Source organism: Lithobates pipiens, unplaced genomic scaffold, assembly GCF_037356315.1.
Source record: "Lithobates pipiens isolate NorthernLeopardFrog02 unplaced genomic scaffold, aLitPip1_a1.2 Scaffold_23, whole genome shotgun sequence".
In the NCBI taxonomy this organism is placed as follows: domain Eukaryota; kingdom Metazoa; phylum Chordata; class Amphibia; order Anura; family Ranidae; genus Lithobates; species Lithobates pipiens.
The window spans coordinates 194259030-194285893 of NW_027507785.1; the positions used below are offsets into that span (position 1 = coordinate 194259030).

Genomic DNA, 26864 nt, shown 5'->3' on the forward strand with positions numbered 1-26864 from the left:
CCACACCCCCTTCCAGTTTCAAACAGGGAAGCAAATCTCCTGCGTGAGCACCGGCATGGTGAGAGGTGGCGGGGAGGGGGGGCGGTTGGGGTAAATCCTCCGCAGCTGCGATTTGCCCAAAAAAAAAATGTTTTTCTTTAAAAGAAAAAGAGGCAGCTGGCTGGCATTCAAATAGATCAAAATCGCCAATCTGGGGCCCAGGAAGTGATCAGACCCCCCTTCACACCTCAGGGTCTGAGCTGGCTTAAACAAAGAGTGGAGCTTCTGCTGTTTCCAGCGTCAGAATGGTGAGTGCTCAATACAGCCTCCAGTGGTGACACACAGACATGACATAACACAATACATGGAAGGAGAGATTATCTGCCCTACCTTTCTTTGCAGCAGGGTTTGTCAGGGATAAAAAAACAAAAAAAAAAAACAAAAAAAAACAAACAATCTTCACCCTTCACAGTAGGCTCAGAGATCTTGAAAGGAAACCTTCAGGAACAGGGGTATACTCAGGTAATCCCACAATCCTGGACTTGCGAGAAGACCCTGCCAGTAAACTTTTATTGGCCTTACTACCAAGAAAGTACTGGATCCCAGGGCCCAGCTTTAAAAGCATTTGCAAGCAAAACCTTGTACGCCGATATAACCCACATAGTTATTACTATGGCTCTGTGTACCCTGATGTAAGAAAAGAAAAGTTAATTGTTAGGATTTACATACACTCTAATCTAGGACTCATTTACAATTTTGCAATGTGTTAAACATGTGTTATATCTTGCATTAATAGGCATTGCAATAAAGTAGCCAATTGAATGCAATGGGCTGCCAATGCACAAAAAATATCCTGAAAAGCAGACATCTACAAAACTATTCTACAATGTGCTTTGGTGCACTGCGGCACACTTATGCGTGCCCACTGTCTCAATGCACTGGAGTGACATTCAAAATGAATGGCATCACAATGCATGCAACATGTGCTGGAAAGAGTTACCATAGCACAACAGTAAAAATCTTGCTTGTGAAGCAGTCACCAAACTTAAAGAAAAACGAATTTTGCAATTCCTTATCCCTGTTCCTGCAAGGCCATTTTTTTTCTATTTTTCAAAAGACAAGATAAAAACGCACATTATTAGCTTGAAAACATATTTTAAAAATATATTTTCTGAAAGCAAAAAGGACCTATAAAAAAAGGTCTTTGTTTTGATTTTTATGGTGCACAATATTTGCATCGCTATTATAGAAATCTTTATATTCACTAAAAAGTAAACTCAAAAACAATACAATATCCACATTTTCATTAACCCCTCACAGTGCCCTCCCAGCAGGCCCTTTAAGTGGGCTTTATTGCTAGAAGGTAGTGCAGCTTCCCTATCATGTGATAGCTGTAATTGGTTCTTGTAGCAACTCCATGCCCAGGAGCCCGTTGCGCTGGCTCAAAAAACAAAAAAAATCAAAAAAATCAGAAGTTGCGACCAAAAACGGTTGGTGATGGTTCGGTCAGTGTGCTAGGAGTGTGCATTGAGTACACACACCCTCAGGCTGCCATGGACACAAATTAAAGCCCACCTTTCCTGCTCTTGCATATATTTGTTACGCTGTAGGCAAGAAGAGCGGCGATTGGGGACAAGGCGCATCACTCTGACACAGCCCGTTCCCATTGGGGTAAAGAGCCAATGAAGTTGGCTCTTTGCCAAGTGGCCGGCTGTGTCCAACACAGAATGTAAACAAACCGTGGTACCTAGCTGTTACCGGGTTCTCCTCTTCACACACCGATCAAGTGTGAGGAGATTGTGGTAACAGCTAGTTACCAATCACAGTGTACACCGAATCACACAGATTGCCCCCAGTATGAAAGAGTACCTGTCACCAACCCATCAGAGTACCCGAGTACCTGTCATTATAGAGGTAAGATGTGTTTGCATGGATATCCATGGAACTCTGCTCTTTTTCTCTTATATGACCCATGTCTGTTAAAAGGAGGAATCCTTCAGACATGGAGTGGTCTAGTAATAATTTTAGAAATAAATGTCTCCCCTATTTCTATAATAGATCGAACACTAATGAGTTACTCTGGGAACACGGAGGGGCGATATTCATGTGTGCGCAGTCAGTGCCACTGTGTTGGACTTCTGTGGATGAGTGGGGACCCACCTGGTACAACTGTCCTTTGGACATAGGTTGTGTCTTCGTAACGCAAGTGCCGCCACTGGTCTAGCAGCAAATTTTCATGATGATCGTTTGGGGTATGCTCTTTGTTATGCAACTACTATGCTGTATGTCCTGTATTTTAAGCAAATAATTATAATGACTGTTTATACTGTTACTCATAAACGAGTCTGACTTTTATTGTATAGTGTGATCCCTTCCTGACAAATGCCTGACGAAGGGACATATGCTGCCCTGAAACGCGTCGGGACATCTGGACTTCATATGGGAATTCATCACCATCATCATCATTGTTTTTATTGGTTTGAGAATCTATCATTTATAAATGTGTATATATTTTTGAATAAATTTTATTTTTACTCTGTTGCCGTTAAAGTCCCATTTATTTGGGAGTTACCGCCTTTCAATTTAACTGTATCAGGGATGTTGGCAGCTTAACTGTGTGTAGTTGGATTTTTTTTTTTTTATGAACGAGTACCTGTCACCAGCCTATCAGAATACCCATCACCAGCCCATCAGAGTACCCAATTTCCCATGAGCAGCCCATCAGAGTACCCATCCCCAGCCCATCAGAGTACCAGAATACCCGTCACCAGCCCAGCAGAGTACCATATTACCCGTCACCAGCCCAGCAGAGTACCCCATTACCCATCACCAGCCCATCAGAGTACCAGATTACCCGTCACCAACCCAGCAGAGTACCGGTCACCAGCCAATCAGAGTACCTGTCACCAGCCAATCAGAGTACCTGTCACCAGCCAATCAGAGTACCTGTCACCAGCCAATCAGAGTACCTGTCACCAGCCAATCAGAGTACCTGTCACCAGCCCATCAGAGTACCTGTCACCAGCCCATCAGAGTACCTGTCACCAGCCCATCAGAGTACCTGTCACCAGCCCATCAGAGTACCTGTCACCAGCCCATCAGAGTACCTGTCACCAGCCCATCAGAGTACCTGTCACCAGCCCATCAGAGTACCTGTCACCAGCCCATCAGAGTACCTGTCACCAGCCCATCAGAGTACCTGTCACCAGCCCATCAGAGTACCTGTCACCAGCCCATCAGAGTACCTGTCACCAGCCCATCAGAGTACCTGTCACCAGCCCATCAGAGTACCTGTCACCAGCCCATCAGAGTACCTGTCACCAGCCCATCAGAGTACCTGTCACCAGCCCATCAGAGTACCTGTCACCAGCCCATCAGAGTACCTGTCACCAGCCCATCAGAGTACCTGTCCACAGACCATCAGAGTACCTGTCCACAGACCATCAGAGTACCTGTCCACAGACCATCAGAGTACCTGTCCACAGACCATCAGAGTACCTGTCCACAGACCATCAGAGTACCCGAGGACCTGCCTGCAAGCCCAGTGTACCCAAGCACCTGTCTCCAGCTCATCAGGGTACCCAAGTATCCATCTCAAGCCCAGAGTAACCGAATACCTATCTGCAAGCCCATCAGTGTACTCGAGTACCTGTCTCCAGCTCAGAGTACCCAAGTACCTATCTGCAGGCCATGCCTCATAGAATATACGTTGGGGTGTTTGCTTTCCAAAATGAGGTAATTTAGTAAGTAAGTAATTCCACTGTCCTGGTGCTCCAGGACCTTCAAAAATTATGATAGGTCATTAGGAAATGTGTGTAATTTATGCTCCTAGAATGCCTGATGGTGCTCCCTGCATGTTGGGCCTCTGTATGTGGCAAGGCTGTGAAAGTGTCTCACACATGTGGTATCGCCACATGTAGCAGAATGTATTTTGGGGTGTAATTGGAAGCATGCATATGCTGTCTGTGAAAAATTACTTGTTATTATGACAATTTTGTGAGAACATTTTTTTTTTTATTAATTTTCCTCAAGAATTGTGGGGAAAACATTACAACTTAAAAAAACTTGCCATGTCCTTTACAAAAAAGGTGTAATTTGTACTGTCCTGACATTTCAGTGACTCAAGAAATGAGATAGGCTGGCAGTGCATCAGGTGTGATCAATTTTTAATGATTTGCACCATAGCTTGTAGACTTGACCGAACTCATTTTCGAAAAGCGAACATTCGGCAGTGAGAGCAAATGATAGTGCCATCATGTAATGACCAATAAATCATTCAGTGGACATAAATGAACCAATTTTTTTTTGTTTTTTTTTTTTGTTTTTTTACATATACATAGTGCAAACGGGAAACACATTAACCTTTCAATTTATCGTTCGTTCGGCAGAAAATTTGCAACCTTGTCCTTCGTTTTTTTGGCTCAAAAACATCCAAACGATTACCGGTTTTGTGCCTGCTAACTTTCTGAAAAACGAATGAACTGGCAAATGACCAAAATTTCATCAGATTTTTCGTATAGTGTATGGCCAGCATAACTTTCACACAGGCTAAAGAAGATCCATTATTTTGCTTCTTTTTACCAAAGATATGTAGCAGTATATATTTTGGCCCAAATTTATAAACAAAAATTACTTTTTTTTTTTTTTATTAATCAAGGTACTCCATCTCATAGTATATGGACGTTGACAGGTACTTTTTAGGACATCAGGGGTCTATTTTATTTATACTCCTGCTACGTTCAATCCACAGAAATATATTCTGCACGCTTTTATATATAACCTCCCAAAGCTGTAGTTGTAATTGCACTTATGAGTTGTTATAGTTGGTGTATCTCAATTCTACCCTCTTACAGATCAGTTCAAATTATGTTCACTTTCAAATAGCTTGACAGTACCATTATTATGTGACTACATATCCATACCTGCTATTTACCATTGACAGTTGATATTATCATTATGTGTAAATAATAGGGCTGTTATTGATTAAAATTTTCGTGTTTGATTAATCGATTCTTTTATATATATATATATATATATATATATATATATATATATATATATATATATATATATATATATATATATATATATATATATATATATATTTTTTTTTTTATTTTTTTTTTTTATTGATTAATCGACTAATTTCGATTAATTATAACGCACATACAGATCCAACTACTTTTAGCTGATCTCCTTGCATTGCAACTCTGCATTAGTCAGTGGTAAATGTGGTATGCACTATATACTTCACCGGATCTCCGATGGAACTCCCTAAAGACCTGGAAGCCAGCGGAGTGGTGAGTACAGATCAAAAGAATTTTGATCGATCAAAAAAATTAATCGATTAATTTGAGTTATTAATCTTTAATTTCCACAGCCCTAGTAAATGAGAATATAGTTTTCAGCTGTTTGTGGGACATCATGCATAATTAAGAGAACTGGGGATTCCCCAAACGTGCACCAAAATAGTGAAAAGTAAAGTATTTCATGTTTCCGCTACTGCCTGTTGCTAAAACAATACAATGCAGTTGAGGGAACAAACCAACATTGGAGTTACCATCCTTTATGTTAAAGACACCTTAGTTAGAAATATGTAAGTTGCTACTGCTTGCTCCAATCCATCATCCGTATTCCTGTTTTAGTAATTAGTAATGCCTTTGGCATGCAGCCAAATCAGGAGATCCAGGACACCTCCCCAGCCTGCTCTCATCAAGGCAGGGACTGAAGCCAGGTTCACACTATACAACATGACAGTAGAACGACTTTCATCCTACTTTGCTCTGCAACATCAGTCCTACATCCATCCAACTCATGAACAGGATCCTACTTTGATCCGACTTTTCAGATAGTACAACTTGTCCTTTGACCAATCAAAACTAACACACAATGGGAGGGGCTACAGCAGGGGGCAGGAAATAACATAATGTCGGATGCCAAAGTGGGATGGTTAGGACAAGGATCCGACTTTGATCCTACTTCAGTGAATGCGCAGAAGTAGGATCAAAGTAGCACAGGGAGCATTTTCAAAGTCGGACCGACTTGTGTCGGACCAGTTAAGACAGCTCCCATAGGGAAATATTGATTTTCACATATCATGTGACATGAGCTCCCAATGTCGGAGCGTCTGTTGTACTAGTGTGGCCTTAAAGCAAAAATAACAGCTGGGGAGCTTGTACCCCTAAAAGCATTGACAGCATCATTACAATAATAGAAAAAAAAACAAACACATTTGATGTTACAAATGTGTGAAAAGCAGTTTAAAATTTACTCACAAGCATTTTTAAAGCCAGCCATAGATGGGTTAGTTTTTTCATTCAACCAGCATGTTGAACGAAAAAAAAGACTGATTCAATTCCCCCATCCACATATTTGAGCTGGTTGGGGGAATCTTCCCTGCTGTGTCATTTTCTGGCAGCGGGGAGATTTATCCACAGATCAGCGCTGCAGTTTATAGCGAGAAGTGGTGATCCAGAGGAAATTTTCCATCAGAAGTCAATTGGTAGATCAAATTACAGATTGTCCCTGCTGAACTGGTCAAATTTCGATTCAAGTCTCTAATTTCAAAGAACGTTACAGAATGGAATGAGCTGTTACCTCTGAACTTTTCCTTAATCCAGCACTTGCAGGTTCTTCAAATTGTCCCGGCTCTAGTGCACTACAAAGTAAATCAGTCAAAAGTTAATACAATGAGTAACCTCTAAATAAAATTAAAAAAAAAAAACAAAAAAAAAAACACACCACTGCAGTTTACATTTTATTTTTCTGAGACCTGTGGAAAAAAATATCTTCTCAATGCAGAATATTCAAGGTTTATACACGTGCCCTAAATGTTTCTATATATTGGAACAATATACAATGGCCCACACTGTTCTAGCTCAGTATAAGCCAAACTTTAACCATCAAGCTAACATGAAAACAGAGGATATTTAGGGTCAGCATACACCAGGGATAGGCAACCTCGGCCCTCCAGCTGTGGTGAAACTACACATCTCATCATGCCTCTGCCTCTAGAAGTCATGCCTGTGATTGTCAGGGTCTTGCAACATCTCATGGGACTTGTAGTTTCCAAAACAGCTGGAGGGCTGAGGTTGCCCACCCCTGCCATACACATTACAATTTGACCAGTCAAACTTTGCAATATACCACACACTATGGAATATGAGAACTGGCTTAAACTATCTTGCAGTACATAATTGTTGGTATATCTAGAGGAGATTGTACAATAATTACGTAATGTGTGTGGTGATGGGTGTTGAACTTTTTTTTGTCAGACAGTATTTGTGCAGCTATTTTACAAACGCAAATTTTGTGAAAAAAAAAACTGTACATTTTAATGCAAACAATACCCATTTTTTGGTAAAATATAAAAAGTGAAGTTATGCTGAGTAAACAGATACTTAACATGTAGGCGACGCTTTAAAAGCCTTTACAGGTTACCAGTTAACAATCAAACAGGAGTTATACTGCTAGAATTAGTGCTCTCACTCTGAAGTTTGCAGTGATACCTCATAGGTGTGGTGCAAACACCGTTTACATATGTGTGTGTGATTTACATATGCGTTTGCCTTTGCGCTCAAGCATGGGGGGAGGAGGGCTTTACATTTTGTTTTCTATTATTTATTTTGTTTAAAAAAAAATTATGATGGAAAACATCCCTTGTGATGGCATGGGCGGTGACAGGTACGCTTTACTGAAACATCACTAGATCTCTCCTCTGCCCTTAAAGGCATCTCATCAAGATCGGTTTGATCAGGTGCTTTCACAAGGCAGTAACGGCTTGTTTACATCTGTGCGAAACCAAGTGTGACAAAATTCTTATCACTTACAGTTTTCTTACCATAGAGATGTTCATGGAACTTCCGGCCTTTGGGCATCTCTATGGTAAGCCGGCGGAACTGCCAGCTTCATTTCCAGGCCTCCTGGGTCGGCGAGAGAGCCTGGAAAGGGAAACTGGAATGTGGCGGGACCCCCTTTCGCCACATGTAACATTTTGCTGCTAAGGTCGTTTTTACACTAAACAGAATTTTTGGCCATAAACTGATACTGTAGCTGCAGGCATCATCCCAGTATAAACAACAAAACTCTAGGAAGTCATAAGAGCCCTAGCAGACTCAGAGGTGTCACTCAAATAGCACTATAGTGTTCTCCTTCACGCCTTACCTGGTAGCTACATAAAAGACCATGTAAGGGAGGTGAATGGAAGAGCTGGGCAAGCACAGGGAGTAATTGGGCATTCGCAGAAGAGAAAAAGGCTATGGCATGCAAGAAAGAAGAGGTCTGTGCTAGGAAACTGACTCTTCTAAAAGTAAACCCATTGTTCTTTTAGAAAAAATAATCTATGGTCAGCATTTAAAGTACTTGATTTTACCGTGCATTTACCCAGAATTGGCAAGTCTTTTAAAATGACAAGATTTACTTTCTACAGTTGTTTACACAATTTCAAATCTGGAACAGACTCATTTCACTGACCCAGCACTTCCATACACGGGTGACTCCTCTGGGAACGGGATGTGGTTAGAGGCATCTCGCTTGTGAGGAGTACTGGTACTGATGCTCTGTCCATCAGGCTGTGGATTTCTAAGCAATGAAGTTGATACTGGAGGTGTGTGTCCATTGGTTGCTGAAGAGCTGCCTTCTTTGGGACCGTTGTGTTGCTTATTCTTTGGTTGAATGTCCTCAGTCAGAGGCTCCATCCCCACATTCAACTCCCCTAACTTCTTGATTGATCTTAAAAGGAATACCAAAAAAAAAAAAAAAAAGACAAAAAATTTATTAGGGCAGACACAAATGTTCTAAAAATCTGAGTGGTCTCAAACATTAAATGCCACGCTATGTATAAATTTCTATCTTTGCATGTTTTAAAACAAAGCTGTCTGACATGATTATGGTGTTGTACAGCAAATTAAGACATAAAAAGCTGTATTGACATTTTACATTCATGCATTCCAATCAAAGCCTTGCAGTTATACCAATAGCATAGCTTAAAATTGCACATAGTTAGCCCAAACACAGCTCTCTCCCTGCCAAAACATGGTGACTGCACCCAAATAAAATTCTGTATTTCAGTATAATAATAATAATCCAGAAACTGGCAAACTTCATCAAAATCTAGCAGACTGAAATCTTTTTTGTAAGTTTTTATCTTATAATGAATATATGCCTGAACAAAGTAACAAGTGTTTGGAAAAACTTTGTCATTTAAATTACCGATTAAGAAATTGCTCTGTGAGATTCTGTGGATGCTCTGCCTCCTCTGTCTGGTTCACTCCCCCTTCAAAAAGCATTTGCTGGTACAGCTGTCTTTGTTGCTCCTTCTGTTCCAGGTGCTGCTGGTAACGTAGTTTCTGCCGGTAATATTCTTCAAACTGGTCTGTTGAATCCCGAAACTAAAACACATATCACAAAAGAAACAACTGAACAATCGGTCTGGCTTGTTCTTGGTAAATTGTGACCAGACAAGTCCTGTAGTTTCACAAAAATACATCTCCGGGCTAAAAGGTGTCACCCGAATGATAAACATGCTATGCTCAGATCCAGTTATTCTGACTCGGATCTCGGCACAGACTACAGGCTCAGGATGAGGGGAATTAAAAAAAAAAAAAAGAAAAACTAAAGCAAGGTATAAGTGTAAGGGAAGCTTACCTGAGAGTGGATAATCAAGTATAACACTTGGGGGAAGAATCGTGGTGGGGAAGTTGAAAATTGTATTAGTAACATTGAAGTAAAATACGATTTTATATTCCATTCACCATCCCATGTCTAGAACGATGAAAAACTAGGGAAAATACCTCATTCCTGTCTGGCTTCTTTGGTTCCTCAAGGACAGCAGCGCTCTCCTGGTCTTTTTCAGAACTTGGGTTTTGGCACAACGTCTCACTGCTATTTGGAATCTCGTTTTCCTGTGGGGTGTCACTCCTAAAAAAAAAAAAAAAAAAAAAAAAAAACAGAAGACACCCTTAGCAGTTGCTTGCCTTTTCATTTCATTTACAGGGATGTACAACTGTTCTCCTTTTGTTCCTAATAAAGACAGACCCCAACTGATAATATAGGAACACCAACACTTTGTTCATATGACCTTATGTGGGTTTCCAAGCCCCAGATTACTTAATTTTTTTTTTGTAAATAATACAAAGAAATCTGTTGAGGCATGTGGGGAATAAAGGTTGGAGTCAAATATAGATGGCACACAAGTATACAGTTATTTTGCAGTAACGATCTGTCAAAAATTGCCTGTGCTATAACAGCACATAAAAGATAATTTGGTTCGCCTAACTGAACATTTTAAGTTAGCTCCAAAACCTAGTATCAGCATCAACAGTGGAATATTAACCCTTACATAATTAACACTTTAAGGAAATCTATCCATGTCAGCATTTTGACCCTTGGTGGTACTCGGTGCCAAAATGTTGTTCTAGATCAGACTGGAGAAACAGGATTTGTCCCATGGAATATTTCCTGGGATTACAATGTCTTTTGGAATTAGTCACCGAAAGTGATGAAATTCGTCAGAGCGGAGTTAGTGATGTCATCATGCCACCAGGAAGGAGTTGGCTGGATACAAGCCAATAGCGATGCTGTAGCCTTACCCTTAAGGGAGACATATACCTGTATATAATATACCGCAACTTGTTTTTAAAGTGGTGCATTACGGTTGGTTAGTACACAAACATTGTGAGTGCATTTTAGAGTTTTATTAAATAATTCATGTTTTGTTTTTGTTTTTTTTTAAGAGGTAAAACACAGTGTGTATTTTATATTCCTTTTGAGTTGTTGACTTGTAAACTCAAATGAGGTGTAGCTAAACACCTTCTCATTTGTGCACAAAAGCATTTCACTTTCAGCTGTGATCATTTTGATTAACTCAGCATGAAAATAACTTTCCTGGAGCATTTCAGTCCCTGGCAGTGCAAATGAAGCAAACAGCTATGGGTGGCAAGGCACTGTCGGGATCTCTGGTATAAAGTTGTGGATAGGCACAAGTCAGGAGATGGATACAAAAAAGTGGGGGCAATTCTTTTCTATACCCAACTGTATACATGTATAGAGTCAAATATTGTTACCACTATTGTATTTCATTTATATTGATACAAATTTTCAAATATGGATATATATGTTTATATAAATTTAGCACTTTATAACTATTATTAAATGTATTCTGTGTAATATTTTTAATACATCTGTATTAGTAAAACCATATAGTTAATGTTGCAGATGACAGTTTAAAATAAATCTGTTATTTGCATATACAAAGACAGGCTTGCTTGACAGCAAAAACTAAAAACGAATACATACTGGTGTCTCTTATGCTTGTCTGATTGTTCAGATTCAAATACAGTGCTTTCGTTTTTTGTAAACTTGGGACTTAGAACTTCTGTAGTTACTATTTCTGCCTGTCTCAACTGGAGTAATCCCCTTGTGTAGTCACAAGGACAGGAGTTAAAGCGAGTTCCATCCAAAAGTGGAACTTCCGCTTAATTGCTTCCGGCCTCCGGTGTCACATTTGACACCTTTCAGAGGGGAGGGGACCCGAGACCTGTTTTTGACAGATTCCTTCCCCACTTCCAGGAAACCAGACTGCGGCCCTCCGCCGCCGGGCCAATCAGAAAGTGCAGCACAGTAGGGAACCAGTCGTGAAGCTGAAAGGCTTTACTGCCGTGTTCCCTTAGCTGGAATGGAATGCACCTGACAGTCGTTCCGAAGATTGACTGGTGTGCAGACACTTTGAGCTCCCTGAACGGGTAAGTGTCCATATAGTAAAAGTCAGCAGCTACAGGAACTCCACTTTAACATTTGCCAATAGTGGACATACAATGCCTTGCAAAAGTATTCACCCCCTTGGCTTTTACCTATTTTGTTACATTACAGCCTTTAGTTCTGTTTTTTTAAAATCAGAATTATATATGTGATGGATCAGAACACAATCGTCTAAGTTGGTCAAGTAAAATTGGAAAAATATATTACATAAAACTATTTTCCAGAAATAAAAAAAATGATAATTGGCATGTGCGTATTTATTCATCCCCATAGCCCATAAAAAGCACTGGTGTCCCAATTACCTTCAGAAGTCACATAATTAGTGAAAATGATGTCCACCTGTGTGCAATCTAAGGGTCACATGATCTGTCATTACATATACACACCTTTTTGAAAGGCCCCAGAGGCTGCAACACCTAAGCAAGAGGCACCACTAACCAAACACTGCCATGAAGACCAAGGAACTCTCCAAACAATGTTGTTGAGAAGTACAAGCCAGGGTTAGGTTATAAAAAATAAATAAAAAAATCATCCAAATCTTTGATGATCCCTAGGAGCACCATCAAATCTATCACAACCAAATGGAAAGAACATGGCACAACAGCAAACCTGCTAAGAGACATCCGCACACCAAAACTAACAGACCGGGCAAGGAGGGCATTAATCAGAGGCAGCACAGAGACCCAAGGTAACCCTGGAGGAGATTCAGCGTTCCACAGCGTTCTGCTCCATAGGTTGGGCTTTATGGCAGAGTGGCCAGAAGAAAACCATTATTTTCAACAAAAAAACAAACAAAACGGCACGTTTTGATGAGACTAAAATTGAACTTTTTGGCCATCAAAGAAAACGCTATGTCAGGCACAAACCCAACACATCACATCACCCAAATAACACTATCCCCACAGTGAAACTTGGTGGTGGCAGCATCATGCTGTGGGGATGTTTTTCAGTAGTCGGACCGGGAAACTGGTCAGAGTTGAGGGAAAGATGGATGATGCTAAATACAGGGATATTTTTGAGCAAAACCTGTACCACTTTTACCCATTTTGTTACATTACAGCCTTTAGTTCTATGTTTTTTTAATCAGGTAAGGTATTACCTGAGGTAAGCCTATATTCAGGCTTACTTATAAGTAGTGTAAATATCTCCTAAACATGCACTGTTTAGGAAATATTTACTGTATATGCAGCCAGTAAAATCCCTGGCGCATGCGTTCTGAAGATTGGCAGCCTGTGCAGTTTCTTCAGAGCACTGTGTCATGACCGGTGGCTCCAACGTGCATGCACGGAAGTGACGTTTTTGCAGCTCGGACAGTCCTAGAGCTGGAGTGCCCGCAAACCCGTAAGGAAGACCGGGTGAAGATGGACGCATCTCCAGCGATGACATTGCTTTGTTTTAAAAGGCAAGATTCACATAATGCGCTAATATGCGATGCAACTATCACATTATGCCTTTGACTTGCAGACAAGAAAAAAAAAAAAAGAAAAAGTGCAGCAGTTTACAACCACTTTAAAAACGTACCTCTGTTGCAGAAAAGAAAAAGCTTTTTCTACATGGTAGGGCAGGCTTTAATTCAGCCTGCAGTCTCTTTCATAGAAAACTCCTCGGTTACTTCCTCATATACTACTTTTTGCTATAATAAAATATCCCTCAAAAATATATATAAAAAACGAAAAACAAAAAAACAACACATTTTTTTTCCCTCAGATTAGGTCGATACGTATTCTTCTACATTTTTTTTTTTTTACCAAAAACAAAATCGCAATAAGCGATTATTGGTTTGTGCAAAATGTATAGCATTTACAAAATAGGTGATAGTTTTATGGCATTTTTATTAATATATTTTTTTTTACCAGTAATGGCAGCGATCAGCAATGTTTATTGTGACTGCGACATTATGGTGGACACAGCGGACATTTTTGGGACCATTGTCATTTATACAGCAATCAGTGCTATACAAACGCACTGATTCCTGTGCAAATGACACTGGCAGTGAAGGGGTTAACCAGGGGGTGGCAGTGTAGGGGTTAAGTGTGTCCTAGGGGCATGTTACTAACTGTGGGGGGCGTGGCTGTGTGTTAGTGAACACTGATCTCTGCTCCAATCACAGGGAGCAGAGATCAGCGTCACTTGTTGCTAGGCAGAACGGGGAGATGCTGTTTACTTCCGCATCTCCCCGCTCAGCCTCCCGTGAGACGATCGCGGGTATCCTCACAGCAGGGGCCCCAACCAGCCCTTGCCGCTGGCAGCACACATGCGATGGCACAGCGGCATTCTTAAAGGGACGTTCCTGTATGCCCATATGCCTGTCCGTGCCATTCTGCCGACATACATCGTTGTGCGCCGGTCAGGAAGTGGTTAAAGGAAAAAGTAGGACAGTGGGTGGAAATTATAAAAGATGGTATAGTAACCACTTGACAACCGTATACTGTATATATACAGCGGCAAATCATCTCTCCAGCTCGGGATCACATGCCTAGTATGTGATTTGCATGCCCACGCCACCCTGGCTGTGTTGCGATTCGATGCAGCATGAACCAATCAGTGGGTGCTGGCCGCTGATTGGTCGCTGGCATCCAACGATCGACTCCAGACATACCTGAAGAGAGCCCTGTGTAGGTAAACAAACATATGGCTCTCTTCTGAGAGCAGCAATGTGTTTTTTTCTTCCTGCAAAACAGGAAGAGAAAAACAGCACTTCTCTTAGTAAAAACAGCACACACAGTACACATTAACAAATGTTGGCCACACATTTATCCCCTTGATTGACCCTGATGTAAACCAAATACCAGTGTCCTTAGAACAGTGACAGTGCATATTTTAATCACTGTATTAGTGTCACCGATTCCCAAAAAAGTGTCAAATGTGTCAGGTGTCCAAGTTGTCTGCCACAACATCGCAGTCCCAATATAAGTGGCCAATCGCTGCCATTACTAGAAATAAAATTAAAATGCCATAAATATATCCTATAGTTCTTGGACACTATAACTTTTGCGCAAACTAATCAATATACGCTCTTTGGGATTTCTTTTTTACTAAAAATATGTAGCAGAATACATTTTGGCCTAAATGTATGGAGAAATTAAGTTTGTTACATTTTTTTTACTGGATGTGTTTTATAGCAGAGAGTAAAAAATATTGCTTATTTTTCTCAAAATTGGCGGTCTTTTTTGTTTATAGAGCAAAAAAATAGAAACTGCAGAGGTGATCAAATTCCACCAAAAGAAAGCTTTGTGGGGAAAAAAAAAAGGGACATTGTTTGGGTACAGCATCGCACGACCGCACAATTATCAATGCAACGCAGTGCCATATCGCAAAAAAATGGCCTGGTCATGAAGGGGGTAAAAACCTTTACGGAGATCAAGTGGTTAATGAGGGAGGTGTGGTTCAGAGAGATAAACACCCCACTATTCTGTGATGTAGTAAGGCAGTGCATGATGGGATATGAAGTTTCCTAGATGGTCATATGATACTACAGGAAGTGATGGACTCAGAATGCATTTGTTAAGATTTTGAACAGAATGGTGCAAATTCAAAGCTGCCATGGACTAGGTAAGTGAGAGAACAGTGGGATGGCTTGGGAAGAAACGACATTAGAAAAGGCTTCTATATGTTGTGGAAAGTGAAATTCTGCCTGAAAAGATGAACTTAGCCTTTAAACCAGATAACAAGATGTCAGTGTTCCTTGCACCCAAAGATCACGTTACCATTTTTTGGGGATTCATGATTTTAAAAACAAAATACAGTGAATATGGGAACTGTCATGGGACAGGTTGATGATGAACAAAACTAAACTACAGATCTCTAGAAATAGCTTTCAATAAAAATATTAACCACTTGCTTACTGGGCACTTAAACACCCTTCCTGACCAGACCAATTTTCAGCTTTTGGTGCTCTCACACTTTGAATGACAATTACTCAGTCATGCAACACTGTACCCAAATAAATTGTGTCCCCTTTTTTTCCCACAAATAGAGCTTTCTTTTGGTGGTATTTGATCACCTCTGGGGTTTTTATTTTTTGCGCTATAAATGAAAAAAGACCGAAAATTTTGAAAAAAAAAACCGCATATTTCTTTGTTTCTGTGACAGAATTATGCAAATTATTAATTTTTCTTCATAAATTTTGGCCACAATTTATACTGCTACATATCTTTGGTAAAAAATAACCCAAATTAGTGGATATTATTTGGTCTTTGTGAAAGTTATAGAGTCTACAAGCTGTGGTGCGAATCGCACAAAATTGATCACATCTGATGTACTGGTGGCCTATCTCGCTTCTTGTGACCCGAACAAGTCAGGAAAGTACAAATACCCCCCAAATGACCCCTTTTTGGAAAGTAGACATTCCAAGGTATTTAGTAAGAGGCATGGTGAGCTTTTTGATGTTGTCATTTTTTTCCCACAATTCTTTGCAAAATTACGATTTTTCATTTTTTTTATTTTTCTCCACAAAATTGTCATTGTAATAGGTTATTTCTCTCACATGGCATGTGTATACCACAAATGACACCCCCAAAAAAATTCTGCTACTCCTCCTGAGTATTACAAAACCACGTGTGTGACTTTTTCACAGCCTGGTCACATAGAGAGGCCCAACATGCAGGGAGCGCCATCACGTGTTCTAGGAGCATAAATTACACATCTAACTTGTTGACTACTTATTACACTTTTGAAATACCAGGACAATGACACGTGACACTGATGACAGATAGCACTGATACGTGGCAATGATGACACGTGACACTGATGACAGATGGCACTGATACGTGGCAATGATGACACGTGGCACTGATGACAGATGACACTAATACGTGGCACTGATGGCACGTGGCACTAATACGTGGCACCGATGACACATGGCACTAATACGTGGCACTAATACGTGCCACCGATGACAGATGGCACTGATAAGTGGCATTGATGACACGTGACACTGACAACAGATGGCACGTGACACTGACAGGTGGCACTGATGACAGATGGCACTAATACGTGGCACTGATGACAGATGGCACTAATACGTGGCACTGATGACAGGTGGCACAATGTGGCACTAATGACATGTGGCACTGATGACAAATGGCACTGGGGACAAATGGCACTGGGGGCAGGTGGCACTGGGGGCAGGATGGCACTGGGGCAGGTTGGCACTGGGGCAGGTTGGCACTGGGGCAGGATGGCACTGGGGCAGGATGGCACTGGGGCAGGATGGCACTTTTTATTTATTTTTATTTTTTTCTCTGTGCACTGACGGCTGCTGCAGCCGTTCATCTTTCCCCTCTCACACGCTGTCTGTGTGAGGAGGGAGAGCGGCGCTGAGAGATGATCTCATATGTTTACATATGAGATCATCTCCCATTGGACACGCCGATCACGCTGTAAACGGCCGCTGTGATTGGCCGTTTACAGCGATCTGTGTTTGCCTGTCCCCGGGGGACACGGCGAACACAGAACTTCCGCGATGCGCGCCCGCGGCGGCGCGCATTGCGGAAGTAAACAATAGGACGTCCAGGGACGGCCAATTGCACGAAAGCGCCTGCTCTAAGGCCGTAAATCGGCTATAGGGCGGGCGCGAGGTGGTTAAACTCCTCAACTTAAACATTTATTTGCTTTAATGTTTTTTTGCCCTATAAACACACCCAAAGAGTTGTATACCTTTCAGACGATTCTTCGTAGATACTGTGACAGTCTGAGCTCTCCAACATTAAGCTGCGGCTGAGGTTTTGTACTCCAGGATAATGGAAGTTGGCAAATGAGTGAGACATTGGAGAGGTTTTGCTTGTAGGCTCACCTGATCTTTTATCATGACTGCTCAGTCCACATGTCAGTCCATCTAAGGCTGGGTTCAAAGAGCGAGACATATAGGCATCAGCAGATTGTGGGCGTCTCATTGGTGAAGAGGGGTAAGGGGAAAGCTTGCTGATGAGTGGAGTAAGAAGGTCAGCATACCCAGCCTTGCTGGGCTTCATAAGCTTGTCAACATGGATACTCAAGGTCTTCTGTTCAAAGGCACAAGAAAACACACTAGGGGGCAAGTTCTGAAGCCAAGATAAAAGACTTAAGTCCAGATCATCACATCCATTACCACAGAGGAGATCTATTCCAAGTAGAACCTCACTCTCTGTAATCTCTTCACCAGTGGCCTTGCTCTGGCAGAACTCCACACAACATTCATACAGCAAGCCCTTCATGATGAGCTGAAACAAGCGATTATTACTGGCTTTAAATCCAGCCTCACTTAGTTTACGATCAGCAGGGATAAACTCTGCTACCATAGCACAAGCCTCCTCAAAACAGTGCACCCGCGCCGTGCTTGGATTCCAGTCCTTGAACTCTGTGTGGTTTGTAAGCCTTGGGAGAGTTAGCAGAAGACACAATTTACTGTAATCATCTTTGGAAGGACAATATTCTTCAAGGGCATGAAGGCATTTCACAGCTTCTTGCATTGTAAATTCAAGCTGTAAAAAGAACAAACACCAATATATAAGTTCTGTTAGTTTACAAATACGGTATTTGAATTCTCACAAATTCCATGAACCTACTGTACATCAGAAGACTTATTCATAGCTAAATATTGACTATTTCCCTTGTGAATATGCAACCACGTAAGATTGCCATCAAAGAGGGCACAAACTTTTTAAATGATTTCTCCTAACCCACAAGTAACTTGGTAAATATAAATATATATACAAAAAATATATATTATTGTTATTATAATACCGGATTAATATAGCGTAACCAGTTTGTCCAGAACTTTATAAAATAAAGGCAGCGTAGTTACAATGCAAGTCATAGTATCAGAGGGGCTGGCTCGTTAGAGCTTACAATCTAAAGCTGGATACACACTATACAACTTTTGTTGTTAGATTTTTTCCTTACATTTACTAAAACCATGTAGCGCGAGTGCCTGTCTGAAACTTAAGGTTTGACCTCATATGATATGGTTTTGCTAAATCTAAAAGAAAAAAAAATTGAAAGCAATTTGTATAGTGCGTATCCAGCACTATACAATTTTAGTTGTCCGATTTCCTTTAGATTTACCAAAACCATGTAGTGAAAGGGCCTGCCTGATTGCATATAAATGCATGTTTGAGATGTACAGTAGCTGGGGGCAGAGTTGTGGTTGGCTTTGCAAGTTGTTAGTATTTATGAATTTTATTCACTGGGTAAGCGGAAACCAATGGAGGGATCGGCAGAGAGGGGTAGAAGACAACAAGTGGCTGGTAAGGTGGATGAGTGTGGCAGCAGCATTCATGATGGAATGAAGGGGGATAGCATATGCAAAAGGTAAGCCAATGAGTAGGGAGTTGCAGTAGTCGAGGCAAGAGATAACCTATGAGTGAATTAGAAGTTCTGTAGCATCTTAAAAGTATGTTCTAGGCAAAAAAAATCTTTTAGTTTTAAACAGAGCAGGGAAAAGTTACAATGGTAGTAATAGAGCAGAATAAAGTTTTAGCAAACAATATAGTGACCCCCCCTGGCATAGTTGGAATAAGTTGTGCAGTGTATGTGCCACAAATGCCAGTTTAACCGCTTGCCAACCACCTCACGCCGATATACGTTGGCAGAAGGGCTCATACATGCAGAATCACGTACCTGTACGTTGCCCATTAAGAGGCAGCCAGCTCAAGCTCTGCGAGTCGGGTCGCGGGTCCCGCGGCCTCGATTGCCGCAGGGATATGCACGCTCGCCTCACGGGGAGGAAGAACGGGGAGATGCTAATGTAACAAGCATCTCCCCGTTCTGCCTAGTGACAGTGTCACCGATTTCTGCTCCCTGTGATCAGAGTAGAGATCAGTGATGTGTCACACACAGTCATGCCCCCCACAGTTAGCAAAGCACCCCAGGACACACTTAACCCCTATACTGCTACCTAGTGGTTAACCCCTTCACTGCCAGTGTTATTTACATAGGAAAAACTGAGGCCTAAACTGAGGGAAAAAAAAAAATTTAAATATATTTTTGGGGGATATTTATTATAGCAAAATGTTAAAAAAAAAAGAATGTTTTTTTTCAAAATTGTCGCTCTTTTGTTTATAGCGCAAAAAATAAAAAAACTCCAGGGGTGATCAAATACCACCAAAAGAAAGCTTTATTTGTTGGAAAAAAAGGGACATCAATTTTGTTTGGGAGCCACATCGCACGACCGCGCAATTGTCAGTTAAAGCGATGCAGCGCCGAATCGCAAAAAGTGCACTGGTCAGGAAGGGGGTAAATTCTTCCGGGGCTCAAGTGGTTAAAGGCCATCACCTTAGACCCAATAAGATGCATCTCCTGGAAAAAATAAATGAGATGGGGTTTATATTGCTGTATATAATTAAACACTAGCGATCGCCTAATTTTTAAGTTAAGACCCCTAACATTCCAGGAGACGATCGTTAGAGTTTGTAACACCATCTTAATGGGTTACATACACAACATGAAAAAATAAATAGGGGGAACCCCGAAATCAAGGATGACAAGTGGTTCATGCATGGCACTCTTTAACAGTGCAGTCTTGTACCTACATACCTCAAGTTTTATACGCAACACCAGCATGGAAAAAAAAAAAAAGCATAACAAAAAAAAAAAATCCTTCAAAAGCGTATACATTTGACACACAATAGAACAATCCCTACCCACCCAGGTCCCAATCCCCAACTGAATATGAGCTTAAGCCCTAAACAAGATTAACAAAACAGGGGGACTATTCTCCCGTCCAAAGGATAAAAAAAGTTGAATATAAGATTAGGGCATACGTCTCCACTCCCTGAGCTACGGTATGGGAGTTTCTAGCCATGGTTGCAATGCGACGGAGTAGTTTCTGTAGTGTAACAGTTTGTAGGAGAGCATCCCACAGGGGAAAATTAAGAAGAATCTGGATGTAGGATGACACCCTTCATAGGCCACAAGGCTGTAAAGTAGGAAAGAAAGTCACTCACAATTTGCCCAAGGAGCTAAGCCATTGATCTGCTTCCACTGGGGTTACAAAAAACTGAGCTTTGCCTTCATTTAACAAACAAAGCCTGGTGGGGTATAACATGCTATAAGGAAGATTGCTCATCTCTCAAGTGCTTCTTTACCCCTTGAAATGCGGCTTTCTGTGCTGCAACTAATAAATCCATGAAGATAGTGATGACATTATTGTAGATCAAATCTGGCAGATCACAAGCCTTCCACAATGCTGCATCCCGATCACAAAAATACAAAATTTTTGCCAACAGTAGCCTTGGGGGACCCCCTGGAAGGGAGGCTCTCAGAGGAATGTGCCCAAGGTTTTTGCTCTCTGAGCCCTCCGGAAACCCCCAGGAAATGTAGCTTATTCCGACGTAGACGGTCTTCCCGGTCTCCTAATTTAGCTGCATGCATCTTTTGTTCCACCTAAACTCCAAATGACACAGATAGAGGGTATAGATCAGGGATATGCAGTTAGTGGACCTCCAGCTGTTGTAGTTCTGCAAGTCCCATGAGGCATAGCAAGACTCTGATAGCCACAAGCATGATACCCAGAGGCATGATGGGACTTGTAGTTTTGCAACAGCAGGAGGTCCGCTAATTGCATAGCCCAGGTATAGATCATCCTCCACCGTGCCGATCCACCAACTAGAGGAAATTGCAAATGAGGAGTGATCTGCTTTTGGCAGGAAAGACATTACAGAGGAATTTTATAGTTACAAGAACAAGGGGCTTCCTTTCCTTTCCACAGTGATCTCTGTCCAGCTTAACAGTCACTCACTTCTAGGGTCTCTTCCTTCAGACGGATTGTAGGGAAACTGACTGCAGCTGAAAATGGGAGCAATAAATCGTACGGAGATTGTAAGCATTAAAAAGGTAAGCTATTTATTAAAGCATTGTAGGTTTACCTCTTATACTGCAGTCTCCTAAAATGAGGACCTTTTTATTGTGTAGCTCTCCCAGACATAAGCAGCTCTCTTTGACAGTCTTGATCATGAATTTATAGCCATGGCAGGGAGATAAGGAGTGTTGGTGGCAATATCCTTATGAATTGAACTGCTTGACTGTGGAGGACAATATTTAACTTGAGCCACTGCCACGTGATCCAATGCCACATAAGTGCTCATCTGCATACCTGAGCCATGATTACACTGTAGTGATGGTATTTTATTGATGCAAGAAAAGTCCACAGTCCATAAATAATGAAACTTGCTATGTTTTTTTTTTTAGATCATACCTATTCCCATTGTGAATTATGCTCACAAGAGCATTTAGGTACTGCTATAGTTGACTATGTACAGGGTTGTTTTATGAATATGTAATGCTGTTTTTTGTGCTGTACTCTGTTTGGGCAATGGTAATATGGCAGACAGTGTGCAGAGAAACAATTAGCCTCTTCCCACCTTCCAGGGACACCCACATTATTTGTTGGAACCTTTGGTCTTCTGCGCCAAGACTTGAGAAAGTGGAAACGCCTCAAAACATGTCATCTTGGAGACCCTTCACTTACTGGCATTGAAGATTCTGTCCATCGGTGATACACTTCCTGATTGTCGATGACACACTTCTGGTCCGACGTTTCACCTCTGGTGTTTCTGCGGTCTTGTTTAATCCTTCCATCACATCCATTCTCACTTGGATTGAGGACCTTGCCATACCCACTGGTCAGGTTATTCACAGGAGTACCTTCCATTTACAGTTTCCCCATCAAAACCATAGTAAGCGTATTACAGGATGAAGTAAACGCTGTTTTTTTTTTTTGCTTACCAAAGTAAAGGCATATTGTGCTAGTATGAATCACATACTAGCACGTTATGTGAAACTTTCCAGAAAACAAAGCCCTCGTGGTCATTGCTGGAGGCCGCATCCATCTGCCCTTGCGCTGGGTTTTATGTGTTTGTCCATTTTTTTCCTATCCTCATGTAGAAATTCCTGGCAGCAGGGCTATTGGGATTAGGCTGAACATGGGCTTCACAGGTCTAGTGCCTTGGTTCAATTGCTGTGTTTAATAAGGAGCAGCCTACTTAATGCTTTCATAATAGGTGTACTTTAAAATATTTAAAATATATATATATAAAAATATATATACAGTTTGTTTAGAGGTAGGACTGTCTCTAAAGTAAGCACTTTGATATGCTGCTATCACCTTATGCTATGTGGAGGACAGGCTCAGGAATTTGGGGGGGCTGCATATTTTTCAACTCTTTCTAATTTGTCTCCATTGCAGGATGATCTACCATTTCATGGTGCAACATATGCAAGCAAAAGGCTAAGCTGTAGATGCACAGACACACATTTAGGATCTTGATGAAAGAAGCTTTCTTTGTCCTTAGTCCAGCTGTTAGTCAAAAAAACAAAACAAAAAAAAACTAAAATAATTTTCTGCCAGCTACTACAGAGATGATAAATAGGTCAAGAAAGGAGATATGAAAAAGCAGCAAAGGTGGAAAAACACAGAGGCTCAGCTGCTACACTAGAAATGGTATCCTCCCTCCAACTAGCAGTAATCCATCTTGGAATATATAGGTAAAAAAGAGAAATGGGCACCTATTTGGTAATTAACCCTGACCTGTTGGTGGTGCAGTCACTACTGTAAAAGCAATCTGCAAATAGGATTTTTGTACTCACCGTAAAATCCTTTTCTTTGAAGTTCATTGATGGACACAGCGTCTTCATCTTGACCTTAGGGTTATATCGCCCCTTTAGGAGAGGACTAGGCAGAAAGTGTTAAAAACAGCAACACTTGCACAGTACCGACCAGGGGGCGGTCCTACTGGCTATAACCCCTCACACTGCATTCAGTAGCTCAGTTCGTCAAAAGCAGTACAGTCAAACAGAAGGGGTGGGTGCAGTGTCCGTCAATGAACTTCAAAGAAAAGGATTTTACGGTGAGTACAAAAATCCTATTTTCTCTTTCGTTCATTGATGGACACAGCATCTTCATCTTGACCTTAGGGACATCCCCAAGCAGTGCCAAAGAAACAAGGGATGGAAACAGCAAGAAAATAACTCCACCCATAACAACCAGAGCTCCTCAACGGAGGAGTTACAACCTTAATCAGCTGCCTGCAAAACCTTGCGGCCGAAGCAAGCATCCAAAGATGTACTCAAATCAACCTTGTAAAATATTTTGCGAAAGTGTAAAACGGACGACCAGGTTGCCGCCTTACACACCTGGGAAACAGACACTTGATGTCAGAAAGCCCAAGAGGCACCAATTGCCCTGGTTGAATGTGCCGTGACAGGAAAGGGGGGCGCCTGCCCCCTTATGGCATAACCCAGAACCCCAATCTGTCTGATCTACTGAGAAATGGTAGCTGATGAATGCCAATCCCTTCTTCGGATCAGCCACCGATACAAACAGCGAGTCTGACCTCCGAAAAGGAGCCTTAGCAGATATACCCACAGAGCCAAGACCACGTCCAAGGAGTGCAAAGCCACCTTTTTGGGGTGTGACGGCCGAGGACATAAGGACGGAAGCACAATGTCCTCATTTAAATGAAAGGCTGAAACAACCTTTGGCAGAAACAAAGGCTGCAAAACCTGGCACCAATTTATCCTTGTGGAGGATCAAGTAGGGAGACTTGCAAGACAAGGCCACCAACTCAAACCCTCCTGGCAGATGTAATAGCCACTAGAAAGACTACTTTCTGCGAGAGTGCCAATAAGGGGATCTCCCTAATGTTTTCAAACGGTGGTTTCTGAAGTACCGAGAACACAAGATTCCAATCCCACGGCGGTAGCGGTGGTCGAACCAGAGGGGCCACATGTCGAACCCCCTGAACAAACGTACTCACCAATGAATGAGTCACCAAGGGTCACTGAAAAAAACAGCCAAAGCTGATATCTGCCCCTTAATGGTGCTTAAAGCAAGTTTCTGATCCACTGCTCGCTGCAAAAACATCAGGATCCTGGAAATCGAGTATGTGCGCAGACGCCACCCCATCTCCTCACACATGGAGATGTAGGCCTTCCACGTACAGTGATAAATCTTTCGAGAAGATGACTTCCGTGCCCTCTGCATAGTTGATATTAAACCAAATCCGACAGACCTCGATCCCTTAGCACCTGGCTTTCAACAGGCATGCCACTAAAGCCAGTGAAAGTAAAGCAGGATGAAGTATTGGACCTTGCGACAGTAGGTCCTCTCGCATCATCAGTCGCCAAGGAACATCCGCCATCATTCGTGCGATGTCGGAGTACCACGGACATCAAGGCCAATCTGGGGCAATCAGAATTACTGGAATCCCCTCGGCCTCCACTCCGCGAAGCAGTATTGGTAGAAGTTTGAGTGGGGGAAAAGCATAAATCAGCCTATAATGCCCCATTGGAGCCATCAACGCGTCTGCCACTTCTGCCCAGGGATCCTTTGACCTGGCCAAAAACCTCTGTACCTTCTGATTGAGTCGAGAAGCCAGGAGATCCACATCTGGTGTGCCCCACCTTAGGCAAAGGAGCTGAAAAACATCCGGATGTAGCGACAAGTCCCCTTGGTCCAGCATCTGACGACTTGGGTAGTCCGCTTGTCAGTTTTCTACGCCGCTCTGCCCACCGTAGGATGTGAGCAACCTCCAGTGCTGCAGCTGAGCTCCTTGTTCCTCGATGGTTGACATACGCCACTGCCGTGGCGTTGTCCGACTGGATCCTGACTGGATGCCCCTGCAGCCTCTGTGACCATGTGGAGAGGCACCGCCTGATCGCCCGAGGTTCCAGCACGTTGATCAGCAGGCGGGATTCTTCATGGGTCCAGCGACCCTGGGCTGACTATACGCCCCAAACTCCCCCTCAACCAGTCAGGCTGGCGTCCGTTGTGATCACTGTCCAATGAAGAGGAAGGAATGACTTTCCGGACTGAAGTGCCGGCGACCTCATCCACCAGAGCAGGGAATCCCTGACTAGCTGGCGCACCCGAATTTAACAATCCATTTGGACAGAATCTCCTTTTGCAAGACTCGAGCGTGGAATTGAGCATACAGTACCACCTCGAAAGTGGCTACCATGAGACCCAGGGCTCGCATGCAAAAATGCAACGACGACCACCTGTGGGACACCAACAACTTCATTGCAGCTTGAAGAGTCTGCAGCTTGTCCGAAGGGAGAAAGGCTCTCGCCTCCGAGGAGTCCAGAAGCAGGCCCAGGTACTCCAGACGTTGAGTCGGCACCAACACCGACTTCTGCAGATTCAGTACCCAACCAAACTCCCGAAGAGTTTGCACAGTGATTGCCACATCCTCCCTTAATTCTGAGGCAGAAGCTGCTCTCAGAAGGAGGTCGTCCAGGTAACCCACAATTACGATCCTTCGCTGCCTTAGCAAAGCCAAAATTGGGGCTAGCACCTTGGTGAAGACCCTCGGTGCCGACACCAGGCCAAAAGGGAGAGCTACTAATTGGTAGTGCTCGTCCCTGACCGCAAATCGCAGAAACCTCTGATGCTTGATGCATATGAGGAGTATGAATCCTTGATGTCCAGGGATGCCAGAAAATCCCCCTGATGGAGTACAGCGACCACTGAGCGAACAGATTCCATTCTGAACCTTTGTACCTTCACAAAGTTGTTGAGGGCCTTGAGCTCCAGGACCAGATGGACCCCTTCCTTCTTTGGGACTACAAACAGATTGGAGCAGAAACCCCGATACCTTTCCGGCAGGTCCTGTACTGCCCCGAACAGGGCTTCTCGACAAGCCAGAAGAAGATGAAGGTTGGAGGGAAAAAAACCAGTTTGGCGGTCAAGAAAGAAACTATCTTGTATCCTGATGAAACCAGTTCGCAGACCCACTGGTCGGAAAGTAAGGAGGTCCACCGGGCTGCTAACTCCCAAAGGTGACCCCCCCACCCGAGAGTCAGGCGGTGGCAAACCTTCATGCGGTAACAGATTTGCTTACAGGCTTGTTTGGCTTGTGAAACCAGGGATGCTTTTGTCCCTCAGCAGGCACCTTGTCGGACTGGGAACGCTTACCTGCCGACCCGGGCAGAGGAAAAAATCTGCTTCTGAGTGGAAAAGGAGGGCCCTTGCCTACAGCGTGGCTCCTCATCTTTTCTGGACTGTGGGAGCAATATACTCTTACCCCCAGTAACATTCTTAATAATGTCATCCTGCGAGGCTCCAAATAGCCTCTCCCCCTGGAAGGGCAAGTCCGCCAGTGCTTAGATGCCTGGTCCGCAGACCAGAATTTCAGTCAAATCAGGCGACA

At 42.5% G+C, this 26864-nt stretch overlaps 1 protein-coding gene across 1 annotated transcript in view; it reads right to left on the minus strand.

Moving 5' to 3' along the window:
• Positions 1-26864, minus strand: part of WDR47 (WD repeat domain 47) — a 165234-nt gene that overhangs the window by 30973 nt on the left and 107397 nt on the right. The window contains exons 5-9 of the mRNA XM_077452721.1: positions 17395-18197; positions 9771-9897; positions 9190-9368; positions 8452-8709; positions 6577-6637 (exon numbers count right to left, since the gene is read on the minus strand). Coding sequence (XP_077308847.1) covers positions 6577-6637; positions 8452-8709; positions 9190-9368; positions 9771-9897; positions 17395-18197 — 1428 coding nt within the window. The remainder of the gene's footprint in view (positions 1-6576; positions 6638-8451; positions 8710-9189; positions 9369-9770; positions 9898-17394; positions 18198-26864) is intronic.